The 23,093-nt window shown below is 35.1% G+C and overlaps 5 protein-coding genes across 5 annotated transcripts; 4 read left to right on the top strand and 1 right to left on the bottom strand.

Moving 5' to 3' along the window:
• LOC18790310 (transcription factor MYB62) lies at positions 775-2,439 on the bottom strand. The gene is made up of 3 exons (XM_007223114.2): positions 2,043-2,439; positions 1,824-1,953; positions 775-1,726 (listed from the first exon to the last, which is right to left on the bottom strand). Exons 1-3 carry the CDS (start codon positions 2,191-2,193, stop codon positions 1,090-1,092), a joined length of 918 nt encoding a protein of 305 aa, XP_007223176.1. The 5' UTR covers positions 2,194-2,439; the 3' UTR covers positions 775-1,089.
• LOC18789869 (transcription factor bHLH75) lies at positions 6,402-8,516 on the top strand. Its single transcript, XM_007223837.2, has 6 exons — positions 6,402-7,130; positions 7,220-7,342; positions 7,519-7,584; positions 7,696-7,764; positions 7,857-7,943; positions 8,110-8,516. The coding sequence occupies exons 1-6, from the start codon at positions 6,885-6,887 to the stop codon at positions 8,215-8,217; spliced, it is 699 nt and encodes a 232-aa protein (XP_007223899.1). The 5' UTR covers positions 6,402-6,884; the 3' UTR covers positions 8,218-8,516.
• On the top strand, positions 10,429-12,732 carry LOC18790049 (acyl-acyl carrier protein thioesterase ATL3, chloroplastic). The gene is made up of 5 exons (XM_007223370.2): positions 10,429-10,771; positions 11,021-11,121; positions 11,785-11,894; positions 12,084-12,179; positions 12,268-12,732. Exons 1-5 carry the CDS (start codon positions 10,569-10,571, stop codon positions 12,382-12,384), a joined length of 627 nt encoding a protein of 208 aa, XP_007223432.1. The 5' UTR covers positions 10,429-10,568; the 3' UTR covers positions 12,385-12,732.
• LOC18788192 (universal stress protein YxiE) lies at positions 13,045-15,096 on the top strand. Its single transcript, XM_007223558.2, has 4 exons — positions 13,045-13,320; positions 13,451-13,542; positions 14,462-14,580; positions 14,791-15,096. The coding sequence occupies exons 1-4, from the start codon at positions 13,122-13,124 to the stop codon at positions 14,867-14,869; spliced, it is 489 nt and encodes a 162-aa protein (XP_007223620.1). The 5' UTR covers positions 13,045-13,121; the 3' UTR covers positions 14,870-15,096.
• On the top strand, positions 15,534-18,114 carry LOC18789789 (universal stress protein YxiE). The gene is made up of 4 exons (XM_007221599.2): positions 15,534-16,196; positions 16,377-16,468; positions 17,616-17,734; positions 17,834-18,114. The coding sequence occupies exons 1-4, from the start codon at positions 15,971-15,973 to the stop codon at positions 17,922-17,924; spliced, it is 528 nt and encodes a 175-aa protein (XP_007221661.1). The 5' UTR covers positions 15,534-15,970; the 3' UTR covers positions 17,925-18,114.

The raw sequence follows: 23,093 nt of genomic DNA, 5'->3' as shown, positions 1-23,093 counted from the left end.
TGATGAGGGTATTGCTTTTGTGATGGCACTTTTTAATTACTGTTGTTTCTTCTGGGCATAGTCATAATATGAGAAAAGATGAATAATCATGGGATAGCCTGCAATATTGTCTTCTTTTTATATTAGTTTGATTTTGGTATCTATTTCACTTGTGGAATCATTTTGCTCTGTTCATTAACCTGAATGAAAATTAGACAACTTTATAGATGCATGTCGTATGACTTGATATAATCATGTCAATCAATAACATCAAAGAGTTCTAGTATTCTCTTGAACTGTATTTTGAAACGTATAGGATATGGGTAAATTTGAAGAGAGCTAAGTCCTTAGAAGTAATTTTACAAAGGGATAAATTTGTTTTAAAAATTTTGAAAATAAGGTGGGTGGGAAAATAGGACAGGTATGTGGAAATAGCAGCACTCTTTTCTAATAAGGAACAAATAAATCTGAGCAGTTACTCCCATATCGCAATTAAAAGCAAAAAAATAAAAATAAAAGAAAAACGCATCAAATAACATATTCAATACATTCAAAAAGATTGGGACTTACATTGAACAAGCAACAAAATCCAATAAAATTAACCCAACATATATGATCTAAACACAATTCTTTCACCAAGAATAATTGAGATCATCGGATCAACCCATTAACCAAAATTAACAACAAAAGAAAACAGAAGAATAAAAATTTGAAGCCAGAGGAAGATAGACAAGTTGAGCGTGTATTATCTAAATTAGGGTTTGTGGGTTGTATTAGTTAGTAAGGTCAAGAGAGTATTAAAAGCTCAATCCATTTAACATAGTCGAGTAATTAAATAATACAAGTTAACACCAAACAAACAACATGTACTATTTACTCATATTTGGACCGGAGTCTAATCCGGTGTACCAAAAGCAATAAGCAATATAAGTCCCTGCTTTGCTTTGTCTATGAATACTTAAGTTATTAACAAAAACAATAAGTCCCTGTCGTCGACAAATGCAATATGAATCCCAACAACAATCTCTACTTATTCTACTATTCTTTCAATTTCAAAGACCATCCAGCTTGATGATGCCCCCATCTCATCTTTCCTAACTTTCTAAATTGTCACATCCCCTCCATGTTCCATAAAGTGTCAGTCATGTTGTCCAACATCCAATCACCTGCTGTCATCTGGCAATCAAACTGTTGATTATCAAAATCGCAAATTGCCGAAGCAGGGTCCAGGTTGGGACCCTCCATGTCATAGGCATAGCCACTGCTGGTGTCCACATAGTAACAGTCATTTAAAGCTGGGCTGCTGCTGTAGACGGTGTGGTCAAAAGCATGAGTTGGACTTGTTAGGCGTTCTGAAGTTTGAGGCAGCTGGGAAATCAAAGAATCTGAGGAAAAGATACTTGGGCTTGTGACAGAACTGGAATTTCCATTAATGGGATGATCAAATATTTGTGAAACCTTGCTTGGTGGAGAAGTTGGGAGTGAAATAGAAGGAGCAGAGCAATTAGGTGACAGAGAAGGAGATGCAGAGTTCTGAGAACTCAAGGTTGTTGGCAAGTAAGAAGAAGAAGATTGCTCCATCTTTTGAAGCAACGTTGGCATCCAGAAACATCGAACCGCGTCAAGGAACCTCTTGCTGTTGGACTCGATATTGAGCTGACGTGCTTGTTTTTGGACCCTTGTTCTCCAATAGTTCTTTATCTCATTGTCTGTTCTTCCTGGCAAATGCTGTGCAATTTTAGACCACCTGAAATTGGCAAAATATAAGAACACAGAGTTAATTATGATTTAACATAATAGTTATAAACGTTACTGAATGATTAAGCTTGAATATAGATAATGACCTGTTACCCCACTTGGAATGGAGTTCAAGGATCATGAGTTGTTCTTGTGGAGTGAGGTTGCCACGCTTAATGTCAGGTTTTAAATAGTTTAGCCATCTCAATCTGCAGCTTTTTCCAGTCCTCTTCAATCCTGAAAAAAAGTTGAATGACAATCAAGAAATGAAATGGAGGCCATAAGCAAAAGGTTGTGACGATGTGATGAGAAGGGCTGACACTTACCTGCACATTTTGCTAACGAATTCCAATGGCCTTCCCCGTGACTAGCAATGTAATGTATAAGCAGAGTGTCTTCTTCAAGAGTCCATGGCCCTCGTCTTAGCTCAATCTCCTCTTCATTAGGATTGCATGCACTCTTTGTGACAGCAGCCATAGCTGCTCTGCTATGTTTCGTGTGTATATTTGTGTGGGGGAGAGACGGAGTTTTTTTCACAAGCTTGGTTGTTTTGAGAAAGAGGAATGAAAGTAAAGCCAATCAAAGCCAAAGATTTATAGAGCGCAACAAAGTTGAAATAATTACTTCAAATCTAGAAAAGTAAAAACCCAAAAAGAGTTTGTCCAATTGCTTTTGGCTTTCTAAACTGACCAAAATAGAATTTTTTTTTCTGAAATAGGGTTGGTTGTGTAGTTCAATAGGGCTACGAATTATAGCCTTGCACAGGTGGCAAAGCCAGAGCAGCTAACTAGAATTGGGCCACAACACAATAAATCATATTCGAGTCATCCCTTTGCCAAGTGTACATAACCACAGAAATTGGACAACTCAAAGGGCTCTCTTTTTTTTTTTTTTTTTTTTTTTAAAGAACACTTGAAATTTATGTATTTGAACAAAGTGTGTAGTGTTGAAAATGGTCTTTAACTTGCATATTAATGGTTTCATGTTTAAATTCTATGACATTTTGGCAGTGTATATATGAGAAAATCCACCTTCCTCAATATCGCTTGTATTAAAAGAAAAAAAAAATTCATGTATTTGAACATTATTCACATAAGTGCTTTATTTGAGAAACACTCTTGTATGATCTACTCTGTATTGTATTTCAACTAATCCAAACTATTTATTTTTTAGATAATTATTCAAAGATCATCTCTACAAAAAATTATTTGAATCCAATATCATTTGACCACTAAATCGAGTTATTGAAATTGTAGTATTTTCTTGAAGCACCATGTTCATTGATTTTATAGGACACAATTGGATGTTGAAAAGATTTCCAATTTGTCTAATTTTTTGCAAGGATGATTTATGAATGTAGACTTAAAAAATAGATCGTTTAGATTGTTGAAAAAAAAAAAAGTAGAAAACCCTAAAAGGTGTCCCTTAAATAAAATTATTTAAAAAATTCATCAATATAAGGGGACTGTATATATATTATAAAAACAATAATAATTTCATGTACTGTTGGATAGATTTGAAAAATATCTAAAGAAAAAGAAGACAGATGAGACTTTGTTGTTGGAAATAAAATGTAGGTATTTCTTTAGGGGGAATGCTACCTTCCATTTCCATCCTTTTCTACTTAGATCCCCTAATTGTGCAAGAAACGTGCTTGACTAGACAAAATATATTATACTCCACAAAACTACAAAAACTACAAAAACTACAAAACTAAATGTGGAATGATGGGGGTTATTCTTAGTTGGGCCGCATCGAAGCATGTTTCAAACTTTGTCAGATATTGACAGTGTGGTTGGAATATAACGATGCTTAACCCAAGCACAACAAGTAACTGTGTTTCTTTCTATTCTCTAGTTTCTCCCAAAATCCTTGCCAAATTCACAAACCCAATTTCCAAATACATTTAGGAGGTGGATAAATGATTAAACTTTTACTAATAATGGTTATGAAACTAGAATTTCCCTGGCTCTCCAACCAAAGTGAGTTAGATTCTAGGGAAAGAGGGTACTAATTACTAAACTAAGAAGAATCAAGTGTGAGAAGGGAAAGGTTTGAAAGTGGGAAGTGGCCAAGGGTGGTGGGGTGGGGTGGGGGGGGACCAGGAATTGCTTAAAGGATTGCATAGATTCAAAGGCAGTGAGAATCAATTATTTGAAGATAAAGGTTTCCATATTTGAGTCAATGGCTCTATCAACGGAGATAGATTACCTATTTTTGAAACATCTAAACAACTTTGAAGACTCCTCCTGCTCATCATCATGTGAACTGATATGGGATAGATAGACTCACAGGACAGAAGCATCAGATATCATTTTTTCCATTTTTCCACACGAAAAATTTCATGCAATTATTGGTGTTGTGTTGTGTGTGTAGCTAGCTAGCTAGAATGAAATTTTGAACTGAACGTAAACGACAATGGCCATCAATGATCCAATGGAATGGAGGCACGCGTGTTTATGTAGTGGGGTGCTAATCATTTGCGCTTGATTATGTTAATCTGCAGAATGAACGCTTCATTTTTGTTCAACAACAATCTTGATTTTGATCCCCACGCCAACAACGTTTTGAGGTGTTTTTAGTGGCTCTAGTTTTGCTTTGTCCAGCATTGTAGTTGCACCAGTGTCCCTTTAATTTTGTCCATTATCCAAGTGCTATGTATAAACCAGGAAGAAATAGGAACCGGGTTGCCTCATAATTAACCAAGAAGAAATTAGGAACCGGGTTGCCTCATAATTAGGAACCAGGTTGAGTTGAGGCTGACAACAACTGATCACACAGAGCACAAACAGAGCATACACCTAATTAAAGGATAACTCCAAATTCTTTTGTTTCGTCCAAGTTCAATAAAAGTATCATCTCAAAATGAAAGGAGACTATATTCTTAATAGTTATTCGATCAATTGATGAATTTATTGGACAACTGGATAATGCCGTTTGATTTGATCATATCTTTTCACAACCTAAATAAAAGAGTGGATGCGATAATAATAAAAATTAAGTTCCATTTACCAATAATTTTGAAGAAAAATACTTTAGGGCTCTTGAACTACAAGTTTATACTAGGCTAAGGCTAGGCTATGAAGAATTTTGATGTGGTATATGATGCTGCTGAAGCTGATCATATGTTTTGGCATGTAGCTTTGCACTTTTGGAACAAATCCCTGACCTCATCATCTACTGAACTAGTATGGAATATATGATCGTAAAACAGAATTCAGCATCAGTCCAATTTTGACTTCACCGCCACCATCATTGAGTCACTTCGATTACTCTCTCATCTCAGCTCCTGTATTCCAAAAAGCTTATAAATATTTGGGCCTGCCATTTGGACTCTGCTAATGTTTGAGCCTGCTGTTGGGCCCTGGTAAGAGTGGCTTTAGGTATTGGGCTCCAAACATCTTGCTAGCCCATTCTCATTGGACCCGGAACTCAAGCCTGTACTTTTTGCCACCAAGGAATTCAATAACAAGGTGACCAAAATTTTTAGCTCGATTATGATGACCTTCATCTCATTCTTGAATTAAACCCAAGGGTTTTGTTTTTTTGTTTTTTTTCTCTTCTTTAGTACAAGCAATTGTGGGAGGGGAATTTACACAAATATTTATTTAGTGTCTAGGGTTTTCGACCAACTGAATTATACCCCACTGACTAAACCCCAAGTTTTGTCACTTTCAATAAAATAAATTTCAGACAACTTTAATTTAAAGCTTCTCCTTCTGTAATCATATGGCATTATGCGCCTATCACTTTCGTCCCAACACATTGAAGCTTCACGATCGATCTATCTGTACATCATGTAGGCTGCTGCTGAGATGAATATTTGATTATAAACTTTAATTTTGTGACCGAAGGAGAACCCTAAAACACTACCTGCCTACCAATTTGGGCCACCAAAATTGAAGTGTGCGTTTCTCAAGAGCAAAATGTATTGTTTTAGAAGTATTCGCACGTAGGAATGGGACAAGAGCAAACTTTACGTATATACGCAACGCAACAATACCAAACTGATTTATGTACACCTAATTGCATTGGATAAATTAATTATAGGAATTATGCGAATATAACAACTGTTCGAGCTTTCAACAAGTTCCAATGCTAATCTTTTCCCATCTCTTTGAATTGAAAATATTTAATTATATGAATCAAGGACTAAACAAGTACTTAAAGTCGGTAACAGCCCATTTGTGATGCACCTTCGAAATAATTTGGATGAGGATGGTGACAGTATCATTTCACCTTATATGGCAAAGTTGCCATTAAATCTGTAAACCATAACCACATTCTGGTTCCAACCATTAAAGGGTATATAATTTGGCATAGCTAGAATACATCCTAACCTAATTCAAAATCAGGCAGGCAGCTACCACAATAATACTACAAGGGCATAAGAATCAAAGACTTATTATGCTGAAGATCGACACATAAACGGTACTTAATTTGTACTCTAAGATGCTACATATTCTAGGTTTTGAAAAAGAAACAGTTTCAAGACGTGCAAAAAAGCCAACTTGCCAAGCAAGGCATGCATGGCATATCAGAATGCCCAATTTGGGGTTTTGAGGGGGATGGGGGTTGTGAATATAGGTCGGTATGGGATTTCAACGTGCATTTGGAATAGAGAAATCAAGGCTCCACATTTAGAAAGTTTAGAGTCAACATTTTCATGGGTTGTTTAGATTGTGAGCACACCACTTAAGGTCAATCTTTATATTTGGTTTTACAAGCTTTGATTGAAGGGTGTTGAAGTGGAAAGCCTATGTATGCGATTTGTGGTAAGATCATCATTATCCATAAAGGAAGATACATGTTCCCATCAAAAACCAAAAACTAAACTAAAACAAAAAATAAAGATAATTAATCACACCAAATTAAATATCAAATTCTGCATAATTCACCCCCAAAACTTGTCTATGGTCCCACGTACCAGGTCGATATATCGACTGAATGAGGATATACCCAAACCAAAAAAATAAAAATAAAAACAGAGAAAGATCAGAGGATACAAAGTCAACTTATAACTGAAATGAAAATCTGTACGTATAATTGTTCTGCTCTTGTACTTCAATTTCTATAAACTCGATCTGTCTCTAATTTGCCTAGGTAGATAAGTTTACTAAAGGCATGCAAAACCTCAAATTTCTCTGAAGACGACTGGAAGTTGAAGCATGGAACTCATAGACAGTCTTTGTGAGTTGGAGAATCTAAGCGCCAATCATCATGAAATCATGGCTCTCTCCAATGGCATGAGTTTTAGCGATCATCAGCGACAAACTAACCATCTCCCTCTGAACTTCATTCATGATAATATAATTCAAAGCTTTTCCCATTCTGATGATCCAAATCACGATGTCTTAGTTGCTCATTCCACATCTCTGACTGGAGATTTTGCCCAAGAAAGCGAAAAGGGAAAGGTAATGTTGCTCTTGTCTTGTTATCTCTCTGGTTTATGGGAAGCTAGATTGATTTTCTGAATTTGTTTTCGTTTGGTAAATATTGGCAGCCCTTAGGAGGAAGAAAGAGAAAGAGAAACAAGATTGACAAAGATGGGGAGAAACTAAAAGAAGTCATCCATGTGAGAGCTAAGAGAGGCCAAGCTACTGATAGCCACAGTTTGGCAGAAAGGGTATTGTGTATATATATATATATATTTAAATTCTTTCAATTCGACTAGCTAGCTATGTGGTCATGAGCAGATGAAAATAATCCTGTTACCTGATCGATAGAGTTTGTGCTTTAGAAGTACTTGTCTTGTGAATTTTCAAATCCAAATTTTGAAGCAAAAATTGTTCAACATGGTAGGTAAGAAGAGAGAAGATAAATGAGAGGCTGAGATGCCTGCAAAATCTTGTCCCGGGATGCTACAAGGTATGTGAAATGATAATGTTCTTGCCTTAAACTACAAAGCAAAGTGATGAATTATTGTTTTAAGAGCAATCAATCCTTATATTGTTTTTGTATGGTTAATTTAATTTGCAGACTATGGGAATGGCAGTAATGCTGGATGTGGTTATCAGTTACGTTCAGTCACTGCAGAATCAAATTGAGGTGAGCCATATGATATATGATGGAGAGATTTCTCATTAATTATAATTATCATGATTCGTGTCCAATGATATATTTGTTTTGCTGTTTCCAAGTTTCTCTCTATGAAGCTTTCTGCAGCAAGCGTGTATTACGATTTCAATGCACCAGGTGTGGATGCTCTGGACACAATGCAGCAACTGGTATGAATTTTCACTGATTTTCTTTTCATCTTTAAAAGTAATTAGATTATGATTATGTTGTCTTATAATTATGATATAAAAATACTGTGTGTTGAATGAACGAATGGGTATGTTGAAGTTGAAACTGATAAAGGCGAGCAATGTGGAATGGCTAATGATGTTGCAGGGGACAAATAATGCATATGGGGAGGTACAAGAAGAGATGGTAAGATCAGGAGGGTATGGAGGAGGGCTTTCTAATTACAACAACAACAACTCAACATGGCCTATTTGAGTTTATGAGAGACTTCAATCTTCACATCCCATGCTCCTATCCTATAGGGCTATAGCCACAATCAAACACAAGATCAATGCCATCTCTCATCTTCTCCTCATCCCTTTATAATAAAATACTCTCTTCTCTTTTCTTGCGCATACTTTGCTTGCATAGGATTCTTATACTATTATTGTATTATAATTAATTAATTATAGCTGCAGTAATATTAACAGAGGATTGTATTTCTACTGCTGTAACTTGTATGTATCAGTAGTATCACCATTACTAATTAATGATCATCAAAAGGTTGAGCTGCATATTAATTAGTCTCTTCTCATAATTATATTAAATTAATTGAATCAAGAGTACAGGTACATTGCATCCTTCATATCTGTTATGTGGGTTTCCTTAGCCCTTATAATTAAGGACACTGAGCTCAATAAGACTTGAAGTGCTCAGAGAGAGAGAGAGAGAGAGAGAGAGAGGAAGAAGCATTAGCCATGGGTCCCTCCTTGATCACTATATTAAACAAGAGCTAGGCCCATTATCTAAACTTATAGATTGTTGGGGTCGTATTGTGGGTACGTATGACCTTTTCCTGGAGGGTAGGGGGACAATACCACCTTTTACACCTACAACGCTCAATGCCTCAATGGCCAGGTTCAGTGACCCTCAGCTAAGTCGAGCTGGGTGGGACAAATTGATTAGGCATATGTACCTCAAAAAATATTATACATAATGAATAATTAAATAATGAGGACCATTTGGTTGCATTTGCTCTCAAAAAGACTAGGATTTAGATCCAATCTTAAATACGGACCCAACCCAAGTTTCACCAAAAGGATTCTGGCCCAATCGGCCCTTCCATATTGTTTTTGTTTTCCATTTTTCTTCTTCGAATTTTGTGTCTTTTCTCGTGTCACGTGTGTGTGAATTGCATGGGTTCTAACTAAGGTCTAAAATATTGATGATATCAGAAATATTGGTAGTCTAAAAACAAAAAAATTTCAATGGAAATATAGGGATATTATCGATATCGATAAAAATTGAATAAAAATTACGGAAATTGTAAAAAAAAACTTAGAAATTTTTATTGAAACTTTGAAAGATATTTAGTTAGTCAATTGTATATTAGTTTATCACAAAAAATTAGAAAGAAATGCATTGCATAATGGGTTTAACTGATTTAAGTTGATTCAATAGTGTGCTGACAAATATTGTGAGTGTACACAATATGTAATAATTAATAAAAGAAGATTAAACACACCATAATCATTTATATATAATGATTTACTATAATATTTTACACTTTATATATTGCATGGTAAGATACGTGAGTGACTTAGTACCATCTCATTTGCATATTATCATAAAAACATAAGCAACATGATGATTAAGACATTGGAGGAGTGAAATGGTAAGGGTTTGAATCCCATTTGCATGTGTGCTTTGTGTTTTTTTTCTTCCTTTTTTTCATTACATCAATATTTTCTATATTATAGCGATATTGATAAAATATTGCTGAAGTGTGAGCGAAATTATTGACATCGATATTTTATGATATTATCGATATTTTATATGATATGTGTATGAATATGTTCCGAAATATCCGTGACCTGAAAAAACGATAATATCCTCGATATTTCATCAATATTATCAATATTTGGACTATGGTTCTAACCACCGGCGGAACCAAGTTACCATGGGCTCTAGCCTAGATAGCCTTTTTGAAAATTAAAATATAATAAATGTATTTTAATGTGATTTTAGATTAATTTGCTTGCTCAATTAACAAATAATCCTTTAGTAAACACACATGACTTTAACTTTCTACCTTTTTCTATTTTTTCCCATTGTGTTTTTTTTTTTGGTTGTCAATATTAACGACACTCTTTTCAATTAGGTAGTACAAAGAGTGGGGGTAGTGCGGTTCATATGAAGAATATGTTTATAGCAATTTCTATTAATGTCTACATTGAAAAAGAATTTGTTGACAATATTGATTCATATACAATAACAAAAGATTTCAATCCTTCTCAAGGATCATAGGGCACAACTTGAATATGTACAATTTCAATTCTATTGTTGAATATATTTTCATTTTGATACTATGTGTGTTTTTGGGGCATTTTACATGTATTTATTTTATGTTAAAGCTTATTAAAAATTAGTCAATGGAGTTATAAACTAACAGTGGTTCATATGCTTTAATATATATCTTATTTCTAGAAAAACTATAAAGGTTCCGTCCTTGGTTCTAACGACCCCGCTAATTCCAACCAAAACTCCCAAAATCCCCAACTACCTGACTGACTCCTCCGTGTCTGGTCTCTGGTCTCTGGTCTCTACACTCTCAGCACTCAGCAGAGATGCTGTTGCAGTTGCAGAGCCTGCGGGCATTTTCAGTTGCCGACCGCACTCACGTGACCCTCCCATCCTCACGTGTCATCCGTACGTCGCTCCATCTCCACCGTCCGTCAATTTCTTGTCCGACGACCCGGCCACGTCTCCGATCACTCCCCACCGTTAGGAGCTGTACCGCCCTCGCATTCGATTTCAAAGGTGGAAAAGGGTACTTGCTTGCTTACTACATTCAATTTCTTGGTCAATTTTGGTCCTCTTCATGAATCGTTATATCCCCATTGCAATTGTTATATGAAAATTCATGGTTTTGTTGATAGTTGTCAGATCAAAATTGTATAACGTAACCTAAAGTTGTCGTTTTTTATCCTTCTTAGAAGCGATTTTTAGGTGTTGGGTTCCGGTGTCTGAAGGAATTTTAATATGTAAAGTAAAGCCTTCTCCTTTTTGCACCTTGCAGAATGAGTGAGTTTCTTGATGTTGAACTTAAAGTCCGCGATTATGAACTTGATCAATATGGCGTCGTTAACAATGCTGTTTATGCAAGTTACTGCCAGCATGGTAAGACTGCTGCTTTTATTCTTGTCTGAATTATACAAAGTTAAACATTTGTACAATCTGAAAGGCCTTCAATTTTAACTCAGTTTATGATGCAAGCTTACTTGTAGGCTTTGATTGTACCAAATTCTAAGGTCCTCAAATGTATTGGCTCATCCAAAATTTCATTTCATGACAAGATTTAAATGTCGCACACCCAACCCAACCTAACCTATATGCGACTGTGGCTTTAAGTTCATGCTAACACTTCCATCTGGTGTTGCCTGCATCAGGGTGTTGTAATAAGGATGCCCAATTTTTTTACAAATTTGATGGAATGCTTAATCACTCACTTTGATTACATTATTTCAATAGTTATATTAATACTGCATTTAGATTGGAATTTTTTGTTCAGTAATCCTTCATAAATGATGTTTGAACATTTTCTTTCCTTTTCATACATCAGCTATTCATAAATGATGTTACTTGGGCTTCTTCCAATCAATTCCTGCTTCCAAAGATCATGTTACTGCAGAGGTGATAGGATTTTCTCGTGGGAAATGAATCCATGGTGTTATTATACATGAAACCTGCAATGAGTTAAAGAGTTAAAAAGATCGCATCTTTTTCAATCTTTACAACTCCATCAAACTAACTGAGATGTTGTTGCTTCAATATTTTGATCAGGTCGTCATGAACTTCTGGAAAGGGTTGGCATCAGTGCTGATGCAGTTGCCCGCACTGGTGACGCATTAGCATTGTCAGAATTGTCACTCAAATTCCTTGCGCCACTCCGAGTATGTCTCAATATTTACATTTGGATCTCTTAAGTTTCAAACATTTTTTTCATTCAGCATATGCCATCACACAAATCAGAATGTTAAAAAATAATAATAATAATAATCTTATTCTACTCCTGTATGAATGCTTGTACCACTGATTGTGAAAACCATCCTTGTTTCTGTTAACATGGTCTGCGCAACTAGAGTGGAGACAAGTTTGTAATAAAGGTCAGGCTCTCTGGTTCCTCAGCCGCCCGCTTGTACTTTGATCACTTTATTTTCAAGCTGCCAAATCAAGAGGTTTGTTATTTGTCAGTCCTAAAAATTTGCACTTCGTTCATTATTAAGGAGTTGTCTTGACGCACAGTGATCAATACTCTCTGAACAGCCTATCTTGGAAGCAAAGGCCACAGCAGTTTGGCTTGACAAAAGCTATCGCCCTGTCCGTATTCCACCGGAGGTGAAATCTAAATTTGTTCAATTTCTTCGTCACGAGGAGTCTTAACTGATTTTCCTGCAACATGGAGTTGGTGGGAAAGACTCATTACTACAGCTCCAGTTGAATATGTATCTTGTTTCCCGCTTGCACCAGGGACATGGAGGAGGAAGAAGAGATTTCAGTCACAAATTACACCTTATCAAAGTTTTTATTAATGTCAAAGATGTAAACAATTACTTGTATAGAATTCATCAAACTTGTCCGGTCGTAATCTGTAGGGCGCAAACAAGCAACCTCTTAACAATTTCCAATTTAAGAGAAAAGTAGGGGATGTCTGTGAGATGAGATATTTATAAGATTCATGATTGGCTTATGATTTTAATTGAAAGGTAACTGTGATTGTGTCGAATTTAATTGAATGATTAAACCCTGGCTTATGATTAATCACTTCTTGTTGTCTGAGCAGAAAGGATCATAATATGTGGTGGTGGTTCAAGCATCTTGACGAGCTTCGCAAAAAATCCCACCAAACACGGAACATCAAGCAATATTGATGAACTAATTGTTTTGGGGCAAGCGGCACCGAAAAAGTTAGATTAGCACGACAACACGTGTGCCTCGTTGTAGTTGGATTGTTAGTTAGGACTTTAGGAGTTGGCACATCGAGAAGATAAGTCGTCCTTAAATGGCCACGAAGAAGGCAAGCACAGCAAGACGTGCTCTGCTTTGCCTACAAAGAAATATATATATATATATATATATATATATAGAGAGAGAGAGAGAGAGAGAGAGAGAGAGAGAAGATGGAGCAGGAAAGGAAGGAGAAGGAGAAGAAGAAGGTGATGGTGGCAATTGATGACAGCGAGTGTAGTCACTACTCGCTTACTTGGGCGCTTGAAAACCTGGCCGACACCATACGCAATTCTGAGCTTGTTGTGTTCACTGTGCAGCCCACCAACAGTGATTTTGCTTACACTTATGCTTCCAGTTTCGGTGCTGCCCGTACGGCCTCTAATCTCCCTCTTTCAGCTTCAATCAAATAATTTCTCAGTAATTATTCAACTTGAGTTACAATTATACGCTAGACACCTGTCTGTCGATTTCTAATTTTCTTTCTCTATGAATTATGCAGCTCCTGAGTTGATAGAATCTATCCTAGCAAACCACAAGAAGTTCGCATTGGCTTTATTAGACAAAGCTAAAGACATCTGCGCCAACCATGGGGTACAGTTTCTTCACTCTTTTTATTTTTGGGAGATTCATTATTATTCCAAATTATTAAAAAAAAATACTATATGAAATGGACTTTAGAAACACACCTAAAATTCATTTACAACATAACAAAGAGCCTTTTAACTTTTTATAAATTACAAAATTGCCATTGATTTCTTAAAACAAGCCCAACCCTAAAACCTCATAAATAAATAAAAACTCAAAACATTCAATAGGACATCAAAGTAATTTAATAATCAAAATTAAGTACAATAGGGCTAGTTCTCATTTTTTGAGTTTTTTTTGTATGTTTATAGAAATTACAAAACTGTCATAACAAAGAGGCTTTTAACTTCTTGTTTATAGAAATCAACATAACAAAGAGCCTTTTAACTTCTTATAAATTATAAAACTGCAACTGATTTCTTAAAATAAACTCTAAAACCTCATAAAAAAAAAACCAAAACACTCAATAAGACATCAAAGTAATTTAATCATCAAAATTAAATTCAATAGGGCCAGCTGTCATTTTTTGAGTTTTTTTTATAGAAATTAAATTGTGTAGGGTTTATTTATATTATTATTGCTAAGAATGAGTATATGACTAAAGATCTCTTTATTTTTTTTTACTTTTTGGTCTCGTTTGGTTCATGGGAAATGAGGCTTGAGAATGAGAAATCAATTGCTTTCCCATGTTTGGTAAGTTCAGGCATGGAAATTGTTGCCTTTCACATGGGAAAGTAAGAGGGAAAATGAAGCCCTCCTCCCCTCTTGTCTAGTAGATTTTTCATTCTAGATTCTGTAAAAATATGTTATTTTGATTCTTAAGATACTGGTTGAATTTTATTTTATTTAATTTCCCTTCGGTGCTAATATGGATTAGACATAAATCACAATTAAGCTACAAGGAAGTCTTTCTTGGTACATACAGATTGTTGCAGAGGCAGTGACAGAGGTTGGGGATCCTAAAGAGGCTATATGTGAAGCAGTGGAGAAACACAACATCAAGTTACTTGTATTGGGCAGCCACGGCCGGGGAGCTGTAAAAAGGTATGCTCTGCTTTTCCATTTACATTTACCCCTTATTTCTTGTTGATGATGATCAAACAAGTTGCAGCTTTGGTATAATACTTTTTCCATGGTGTTCTTTGCTGTTGTCATTCAATTTTGAGTGCCTCAGCTTTCTGAAATACAAGTCATTGTTGTTGCATTTGGGAATTCTTCTAATTCATATATGTTCGGGTTGGGGACTTGGGACAGGGCTTTGCTGGGAAGCGTAAGCAACTACTGTGTTCACAATGCTAAGTGTCCTGTTCTTGTTGTGAGGAAACAGGAATGAAAACTCTTCTGCTATATGCTCGATGCTCGATCCAGGTCCGGGGAATGTTTATTTCTACAAGTGATTTTTATTAAATCAACTTTAACTTGCATATCCTGGAAGGAAAAAAGAAGAAGTTCTTTTCATTTCATATGTTGCTTGGTGTGATTGAAATAAAAGTCCTGTCGAAACATAAAAGCTATGATTGAATAAAGCAAAAATTAGTTAATTCTGCTTCAGTTTTAAGATTTGATCCAGTGGCTATAGTTTGGATGATTTAGAGGTTTCAAATTTACAGCTCCTACATAGTTATCTGATACAATTATCCTAATGTCTTCACCTATATCAGACTCTCTTTTTTTTTTTTTTTTTTTTTTCCAGCCATATGCAAATGAAGTGGCTCGCTTGCGTGTTTTTGTCCACTAAGAAGTAAGAACCAAGTATTTGATTTGAAACATCTGAGAGAAAAGGAAGATTCTGGGATTTTGAGCATAAACAGTTGAAAGAACCATTCCAGAATAAACTATGAATGACAAATTTACAGCATGAGTTGACGTCACAACTCAAACCATTGTTAACTAGGGTCCATGATTTGGTGAGAGATCATTATCTGCTACAGAGGATGGGATGGTGGGATGGTGGGATGGTGGGATGGGATTACCAACCCACTGGAAAACAAAATGGATTAGATTTTGATTATGGTGGCATTAATCTTACGTAACCAAAACAATCAATACTAACCAACCCTGGGATGAGAGTGTGAAAATAACAGTGGCCCAAAAGAAATTCGCGGAAAATTTCCCAATGAGATAAACACGAGGCGTCACGGAATTGAATTATATGAGTAAAAGTAAACCAACCCACCGACACAAAGAAGATGAGCAATAAAAAGAAGAAAGCGAACTTATCCAGTTCCTTTCATGTGGAGACTTAATGTTTGACTGGCAGTTACGACCTATGAAAGCCCGCCCCCTGTTTTCTTCAACTACCATTTTGATAAAACAGGAGGGAGAGCTTCTGTTGAGCCCATTAACTCCCAAAATATCTGATAAATAGAGAGAGTACTCTCTGCTTTTTCCAGCCGCATACAAATTATCTGCCCTGTTTTGTAAAACCCAGACAATGGCTGAGGCAATGGAAAACGGAACTGGCACTGACAAGAAGGTGATGGTGGCCATTGATGAAAGCGATTGCAGTCACTACGCTCTCATGTGGGTTCTTGACAACCTCAAAGACTCTATAGCCAAGTCTCCCTTGATCATCTTCGTGGCTCAGCCACCTGCCACCGGAAATATAACATTTGCTGCGCCTCTCGGCGTTGCTCGCATGTATTACCCTATTTCATCCAGTTAAGTTCTTCAATTTCTCTTACTGTTGTTGATGTTACATAAGAGAAACAAATACCAACTTCAAATATATTTTTTTTTCCTTATTTTAAAATTTATTTTTTGGTGCCTAGTAGCCTACCTTTCTTTTGTTTATTTAGCACAAGGGTGTTTCTCAAAAATTGTTCTTGTTGTGAAATCAGCTCCGGGTTATGTTGAATCTGCCCAGGAGAATCATAGGAAGTTTGCGGTGGCTCTATTGGAGAAAGCTAAACAGATTTGTGCTGGTCATGGGGTAAGGCCAAACCTCTTGATTCTAAATCTCAACATTTCATTTAATTTTTTATTAAATTCTTTTTTCCAGAAAAAGAGGAAAATTGACCCCAAAAAAAATAAGAAAAAGAGGAGAAAAAAATTCTTGGGACCCATTGAACCAAACCTATTGCCAACCCCCCTCCCCCCGGCACTCTCTCTCCATGCTCGCTCCTCCAGCAACCCCACCGACCTCAGGCCACCCCTCTTCCACACGTTTACTCTCTCTCTCTCTCTACATACAACCACCCTTGAGATCGACCATACAACCACCCCATCCCCATCCACCCCCATCCCCAGCCAAAACCCATCCCCCAACCCTTGATCCCCCAGACATAGACCCATCCCATCCCGCAGCCCTTGCCCCCCGAGATCCACCCCCAAACCCAGACCCATCCCTCCCCTCCCCCCAAGCGGCGGCAACAGACCCACTCTTACCCACAGAATCCAGCCCGCAACCCACCGAGAGAGAGAGAGTATTATTTCAATTTTTTAAAAAGTGTTTATTTATTTATTTTTATTGTTCAAAATGATCATTTTGCCCTCATATATTTTTAGATGGTAGAGGAAAAAGTAGCGAGAAAAAAAAAAAGTTGATATCTTTAATTTTTTTTTAAAAATATATATAAAAAAGGGGTTATCTGAAGATATGTACAAATTGAGGGGGTAAATTAATAGTTAAGCTTTAAATTCATAGTATTTTTATTATATGACAATTTAGCCCATCTTTTGTTCCCTGACTGACAGTGACAAATCAAACTCCCATGTGTTACTCATTTAGGTGTTATAAACAGAAAAAATACAAATGTAATATAGGAAAAGATGTAAACAGAAAAAGTAGATTCCCTTAATCTATAGTGACAAAAACTTTGTTAATTTTTGAAATTAGTGTAATGATTTACAAGAAATCCTCTGTATTTAACTGCTAATTTGTCTTGATTGCGTAGCAATCCTGGTTCTAATTAGCTGATATGAAAATGAATGCTTATGGCAGGTAGACCTTCTGTTTCATAAGTATTTCTGATGTTTGTGACTACTTGTGAGCGAGATTCAGACTTATAACCTCATATACTTCAAACTTATAATAACCTTATATGAATATATTAGTTTTGTAATTTTCTTTTTCATAGGTAGAGGCAAAGGTCGTTACAGAGATTGGAGATCCTAAAACAGCCATATGTGATGCTGTTGAAAAACACAACATCAATTTGCTTATTCTAGGGGAGCGTGGACATGGCACAATCAAAAGGTTAGCTTCATTCTTTTCTGTTTGTGTGTGTATGGGCATGTCCTTGTTCTTTTGTTTAGTTAGAGTGGTCTTCTGATTATTTTTAACGTGGTGACTCAGAGCCATACTTGGCAGTGTCAGCAACTACTGCGTTCAAAATGCCAAGTGCCCCGTTCTGGTCGTGAAGAAAGCACAAGTTCAAGTTGCTTGACATGATCCAGATTTCAGGATGTAAATAATATTGCATAATTAAGAAGAATGTACTGTGACATATTAATTGTGTTTAGATTTGGATGATTCTGGTATCCGGTGAACGACGGCGCATATTCAAGCCATTTTCTATTAGATTTTGTTGGAATTTTAAAAAGATTTTAAAAATTTAACCGTTTTGATTTATTTAATCATTTTGGATGTTTTATTTTATTTCTTGTAGAGGTTATAAATATTTAATTTTCAGGTTTTATTTTTATATTGAATGCCTTAATTTTATAGTTTAATGTGGTGAATGTTACATGTTATTGGATGCTTATAAAATATCACTCCTCCTTCACATTTGAACAACCACAATACCATCAGAATATCACATACTATAATCACCACCACAATCTGATTATCTCTTTTTCTACTTTTATATATATTCTCTACTTTCTATTAGTATTTTTGGGCAATTGTTATGTGACTTGAAAACATATCCATCTGTGAATGTGCTCATAGCGGATCTTGAACTTGTGTATTAGGGTCGTATCTTGGAGTTTTGTAGATGTAGTTTAAAGCTTTCATGTTGTTTATACAATTTCAGTTGCTTTAAATATTATTAGTACATTTATATTTTATAATTTGTTGCTAACATTTGGACAATTACTGCTAGTGTTTGAAAATAAAAAATCTACAGATTAATTTATGTGATATTATTATTATTATAGCTCAACGTTTTGGAAGAGAATAAAACTTTAATTACTCAAAGAAAATCAACCAATTAATTACAAAATCAATTTAAAGCTAGATATTTGGTGGTGGCTGCAAAATTGTTTTAAAATAAATTTCAATAATGTTAGTGTTCAAAAGCTAATCAACTACACCATATTTTATAACCCTTGATTAAAAAAATTTAAAAAAAACAGTCGCATTTGGCCGGCTTGTATCATAAAGATCATATATATTTCAAACTAATTCATTGAAATTGTGACCCTTTTAATTCTGATATTATTTCACTAAATTTTTATTAAGTATTAACATTCTGACATTATTCCTCTATATAAATTTAGTTACATATTTGAATTTGTGGTTTGCAGTTGTATACGTTTTCCTTTACACACTTGTATATCTGTAATTGAGAGTTTGCTTCGGTGAAATTTAAAATTTTATTATTATATTTCTTTTGTTTTGAAACAAGTAAATAAATAAATAAAGCTTTAATTAATTTGTGTTGAATCTTTACACTAGCTATTCATTTGGAATAACTAATTGTTTTTTTCTTTTCTTCAAAGTGTAGACTACAACTTAGTTTATTAATATGTTAATTGCTGACTTTATTTCAATAGCGTTAATATATTAATGTTCTAATTATATTATTGTTGATTTTGGATATCAATTATCTTTGGTTTTGGAAAATGGATCAAATTAAGTTATGTGTGATGTCTTTCAAGTATTTTATATAACTATACATATATATTGTACTAACGATTGTATTCAAAGTTTATCTTATTTATGGGAATAGAGATTTACGTGATTTTCAGACGGGAGTTATGATGGAATCAATATATTAGGGGTCCAATATCATATACCGCCAGATAAGTGCTACCAATTAATACTTTATCTTATGCAAGTGTGAGCGTTGCTATAAATGTGTGTGATTCTAAGAAATTAACTTAGTTTGAATTTTGTGAAATAAGACAATACAGAAAATTATCATTTTCCACTTGTTTAGTTTTGTCAAATTTTAAATAAATAAATAAACAACTTGAAATGGAAATGGAAAATGAAAATCTATTTCATGATCTTATCTACATGGTCTTTTTGTTCTTTACAAATCAGAGTTTGTATGGTGTCTGTTTATTGTTTTATTCAATCTAGAAATGTCAATTCATGAGAATGAGAATGCTTTTTCTTGATTGCATACACTTATCCTTTTTCTTTTCTCTATAGAATTTCTTTATATTGGTGTGAATGCCCAATCTTGTCAAACTTTAATTTGCTGAGTTTTCTATGATTACTTGTTTTGAAACCAACTTCAATTTATTGATAATTAAAACTTTTACATTCAAGGAGAAATCAAATTTGACAATTCCCTTCTACTTTGTGCATATGGGTATAATTTTCAAAATACAAATATAAATTTCATTTTTCTTTATTGAAATTAATTGTCCAAATTTTTCCAAATGGTCACACTCTTGTTTTTAATTCCTATATTTATTTTGGCAATAAAATTGTTAATAATGTTGGGTGATTATCGCCATTAACATAGTTTTGCATTTTTGTGTTAAATATTGTTAAGCTTGGCTGGAGCTTAATTCAGTTATATAGTCTTACTGCAGAAGTCAACTTTTGCATCCGTTTTGGCCTCAAAACCTTCTTTGCTTTAATTTTCGAAAAACTGCAAATTAATTTAAATAGATTTAATATGATTTTTTCTTAAATTGGTATTCATATTTGACATTAAATTTTGTTGTTAACTGGTATTTAATTGCTTTTAACGTTTAGTTTTTACGCATTATCTTTATGTGATTTAATGCTTTGTTCCTTCAGAATGCATACTAGTGCTAATAATTTGTTTGTCCAATTTAATGTATGTTGGTAGTTTATGAACGTTGACAAATACAAGAGGGTTGTGTGTATCTTTTAAACACTTTTTTTTTTCTTCTCGAAATGTGAAGTCAAATATAACTATTTGCGCTTGGACTTGTAAGTTAACTAATGTTTTCTGATTGTAAAGCTTTGATAGTAGTCATATTGAGTTAATTATCATGAAATACACATGGAGAAACTTAAACAAAATGATAAATTTTATATCATTGTAAGTAATACTTAATTTTGAATTTTGATGACCCGTAAATCCTTTGAGGCATTATTGGCAATCTTACCTATACTTTGACCCTTTTCTCAACTAGTATGGTTGAAAATTTCCTTAACTTGTGAGGGTTTATTGTCTTACAATTTTTTTGCTTTTTTGTTTTTTAATTTTTTTGCCAAAGTTGGAAACATAGAAGGGATGAGTTCTACGTTAACATATTTTAAAATGTGGGGGTTGCCTTAATTTCATAACCTTGATATTACCTTTAAGTAATTATAAAATGAGTATTAATTTTTGGCGAACTTGGTGTGTGTGAAATTTGTTTTCATTATGAAAGTTCATTATGATAGGATTCGTCCCGGTTTCCCTCTCGGAATCCCTGACGAACCATGTTTCCCTTCCACCAACTAACTTTTGATGAACTCACCTTACTAAAAAGCTCTTTAACCCTAATTTAAATGGATAAACCAAATGATTTCTGCCGAAAATTCGGCAGAGTTTCCTCTGTAACTGGAACAATTCCCACATTTTAACCTATAGAAAATAATTAAATAACTTCCCAACTTCCAGCATACAATGACTGCCAACCATGCACAAATGAAAATAGTTCTAAGAACTCAAGCCAAAACCATTCATCAATCCAAAACGGGTTTCAGACCCGTCATAGCCACTAACACAATTTAACAACATCTAATCAATAAAACTGGAATATAAACAAGCATTTAAACTCACCTAAATTTCAATCAAGCTTCAGGCCCACCGACAAATTCGAAACCAAACTCAATAGATCTGCTAAATAGGATTCGATCCTAATAACCAAAATAAAGTTCCAAACATAAAATTTATTTCGCGGTTGCACCTAGGTGAAACCCTAGACTACCTACATACCCCTTAGTAAGGGATCAAGCGACACGTAGTTCTTATATCAACAACCACGATTAAGATAATATGCGATTATTTAAAGTAATACCAATGATTAAATTTAGATTCATTTACAACTTCAAATTCGACAAGGCACGCACTGAATACTATATAAGTTCCTTTACATTTTTCAGTTCTTTCCCGCAACCATACCCTATCTAAGACGTATGTTGCCGAACAACACTTTCCAGATGGAGCTACAAATGCTTTATCCACTTGCTTATATAATCAATAGCTTTTGGTATTCACAACTTCAAACCAAAGACAAACTCAGCCAATTACATTATGACACAAAATAATACCGATTGTAGTTTTCAACGTAAAAGAGCTCAAAACCCATATCAGTTCTCACTTTCTAAACTATAATCAAACGTTCATACATGTGCAGAGTACTCATGAAGCACAAGTTCAATAATCTCAACTCGAAAACGAATCCACATATATATATATACACACACACACACACAAACACACACACACACACACACACACACACACACACACACACACACACACACACACACACACACACACCTCACACAATCATCATATACCAAGGGAAAATAATCCAACCCATGGATCGTTTGACTAGACCACATGGAAGAATCCTCAATAGCCATGTGGCTAGGGGCAAGCAGTCCAACTAGGGGACTGTTGCCCCCCAGACAAGCACAGCAAAATCCTCAATACACGTGCAGCTAAATATCCGTCATACACGCACAGACTGCCCAGCAAAGGAATTCGGTAACACCCCACCAAGGGTGCCCAGGACATAACCAAGTATCCCTATCCAAGTTTCCAGTAACAGGGGAGGTGCATATTATGGTGTACATGTACTGGGGAAAAACAATCCAACACGGGGATCGTTTGGCTGAACCACAAGGAGGAATCCTCAACAACCCTGTGGCCAGGGACGAGCCATCCAACCGGGGGACTGGGCTCCCAGACACGCACAGCAAACTGCCCGGCAAGGGCCTACGGTAACACCCCGTCAAGGGTGTCCGGGTTTCGACATATCCAAACCATAACCACAGATCCAAGTATCCATTATCCATAAATTCCAGTATCAGTATCCAAGAGAGGTACATGACTTGGAAACATATCCGTCTGTAAACATGCTCATAGCGGATCTTAAGCTTGTGTATTAGTGTAGTATCTTGGAGTCTTGTAGACCGTTAGTACCCGCATGTAGGGAGGCTACAAAGGCTTTATGACAACGTCTTTGACGTGCTTCACCGTACCAAGCTCACCTTCTTACTTATAATTTATTTTGCTTTTACTTACCTATCAATTTGTTTTTCTTCAATTTCATTGTACCTTAATAATTTTTCAATTTCTTTGTATGTTATTTATAATTTATAGATTTTTGTATTTGACTTGACATAAAGAGAAAAACTATATTTTTTTATAACAGATTTACTGTGTGTGTTCACATGCTTGAAACTTTTA

Source organism: Prunus persica, chromosome G1 (assembly GCF_000346465.2).
Source record: "Prunus persica cultivar Lovell chromosome G1, Prunus_persica_NCBIv2, whole genome shotgun sequence".
Classification (NCBI taxonomy): Eukaryota; Viridiplantae; Streptophyta; class Magnoliopsida; order Rosales; family Rosaceae; genus Prunus; species Prunus persica.
This window is presented reverse-complemented; position numbering and strand designations above follow the sequence as displayed.

Excerpts from the sequence above, each read along its gene's own strand:
- LOC18790310 (XM_007223114.2), bottom strand. The coding sequence starts at position 2,193 with ATGGCTGCTGTCACAAAGAGTGCATGCAATCCTAATGAAGAGGAGATT. Across the intron at positions 1,954-2,042 it reads TTCGTTAGCAAAATGTGCAG|GATTGAAGAGGACTGGAAAA; the intron begins GTAAGTGTCAGC and ends ACTTTTTTTCAG. Across the intron at positions 1,727-1,823 it reads CATTCCAAGTGGGGTAACAG|GTGGTCTAAAATTGCACAGC; the intron begins GTCATTATCTAT and ends TGCCAATTTCAG.
- LOC18789869 (XM_007223837.2), top strand. The coding sequence starts at position 6,885 with ATGGAACTCATAGACAGTCTTTGTGAGTTGGAGAATCTAAGCGCCAAT. Across the intron at positions 7,343-7,518 it reads GCCACAGTTTGGCAGAAAGG|GTAAGAAGAGAGAAGATAAA; the intron begins GTATTGTGTATA and ends TCAACATGGTAG. Across the intron at positions 7,585-7,695 it reads TTGTCCCGGGATGCTACAAG|ACTATGGGAATGGCAGTAAT; the intron begins GTATGTGAAATG and ends TTTAATTTGCAG.
- LOC18790049 (XM_007223370.2), top strand. The coding sequence starts at position 10,569 with ATGCTGTTGCAGTTGCAGAGCCTGCGGGCATTTTCAGTTGCCGACCGC. Across the intron at positions 10,772-11,020 it reads GATTTCAAAGGTGGAAAAGG|AATGAGTGAGTTTCTTGATG; the intron begins GTACTTGCTTGC and ends TGCACCTTGCAG. Across the intron at positions 11,122-11,784 it reads TGCAAGTTACTGCCAGCATG|GTCGTCATGAACTTCTGGAA; the intron begins GTAAGACTGCTG and ends TATTTTGATCAG.
- LOC18788192 (XM_007223558.2), top strand. The coding sequence starts at position 13,122 with ATGGAGCAGGAAAGGAAGGAGAAGGAGAAGAAGAAGGTGATGGTGGCA. Across the intron at positions 13,543-14,461 it reads ACATCTGCGCCAACCATGGG|ATTGTTGCAGAGGCAGTGAC; the intron begins GTACAGTTTCTT and ends TGGTACATACAG. Across the intron at positions 14,581-14,790 it reads GGCCGGGGAGCTGTAAAAAG|GGCTTTGCTGGGAAGCGTAA; the intron begins GTATGCTCTGCT and ends GACTTGGGACAG.
- LOC18789789 (XM_007221599.2), top strand. The coding sequence starts at position 15,971 with ATGGCTGAGGCAATGGAAAACGGAACTGGCACTGACAAGAAGGTGATG. Across the intron at positions 16,469-17,615 it reads AGATTTGTGCTGGTCATGGG|GTAGAGGCAAAGGTCGTTAC; the intron begins GTAAGGCCAAAC and ends TCTTTTTCATAG. Across the intron at positions 17,735-17,833 it reads GGACATGGCACAATCAAAAG|AGCCATACTTGGCAGTGTCA; the intron begins GTTAGCTTCATT and ends GTGGTGACTCAG.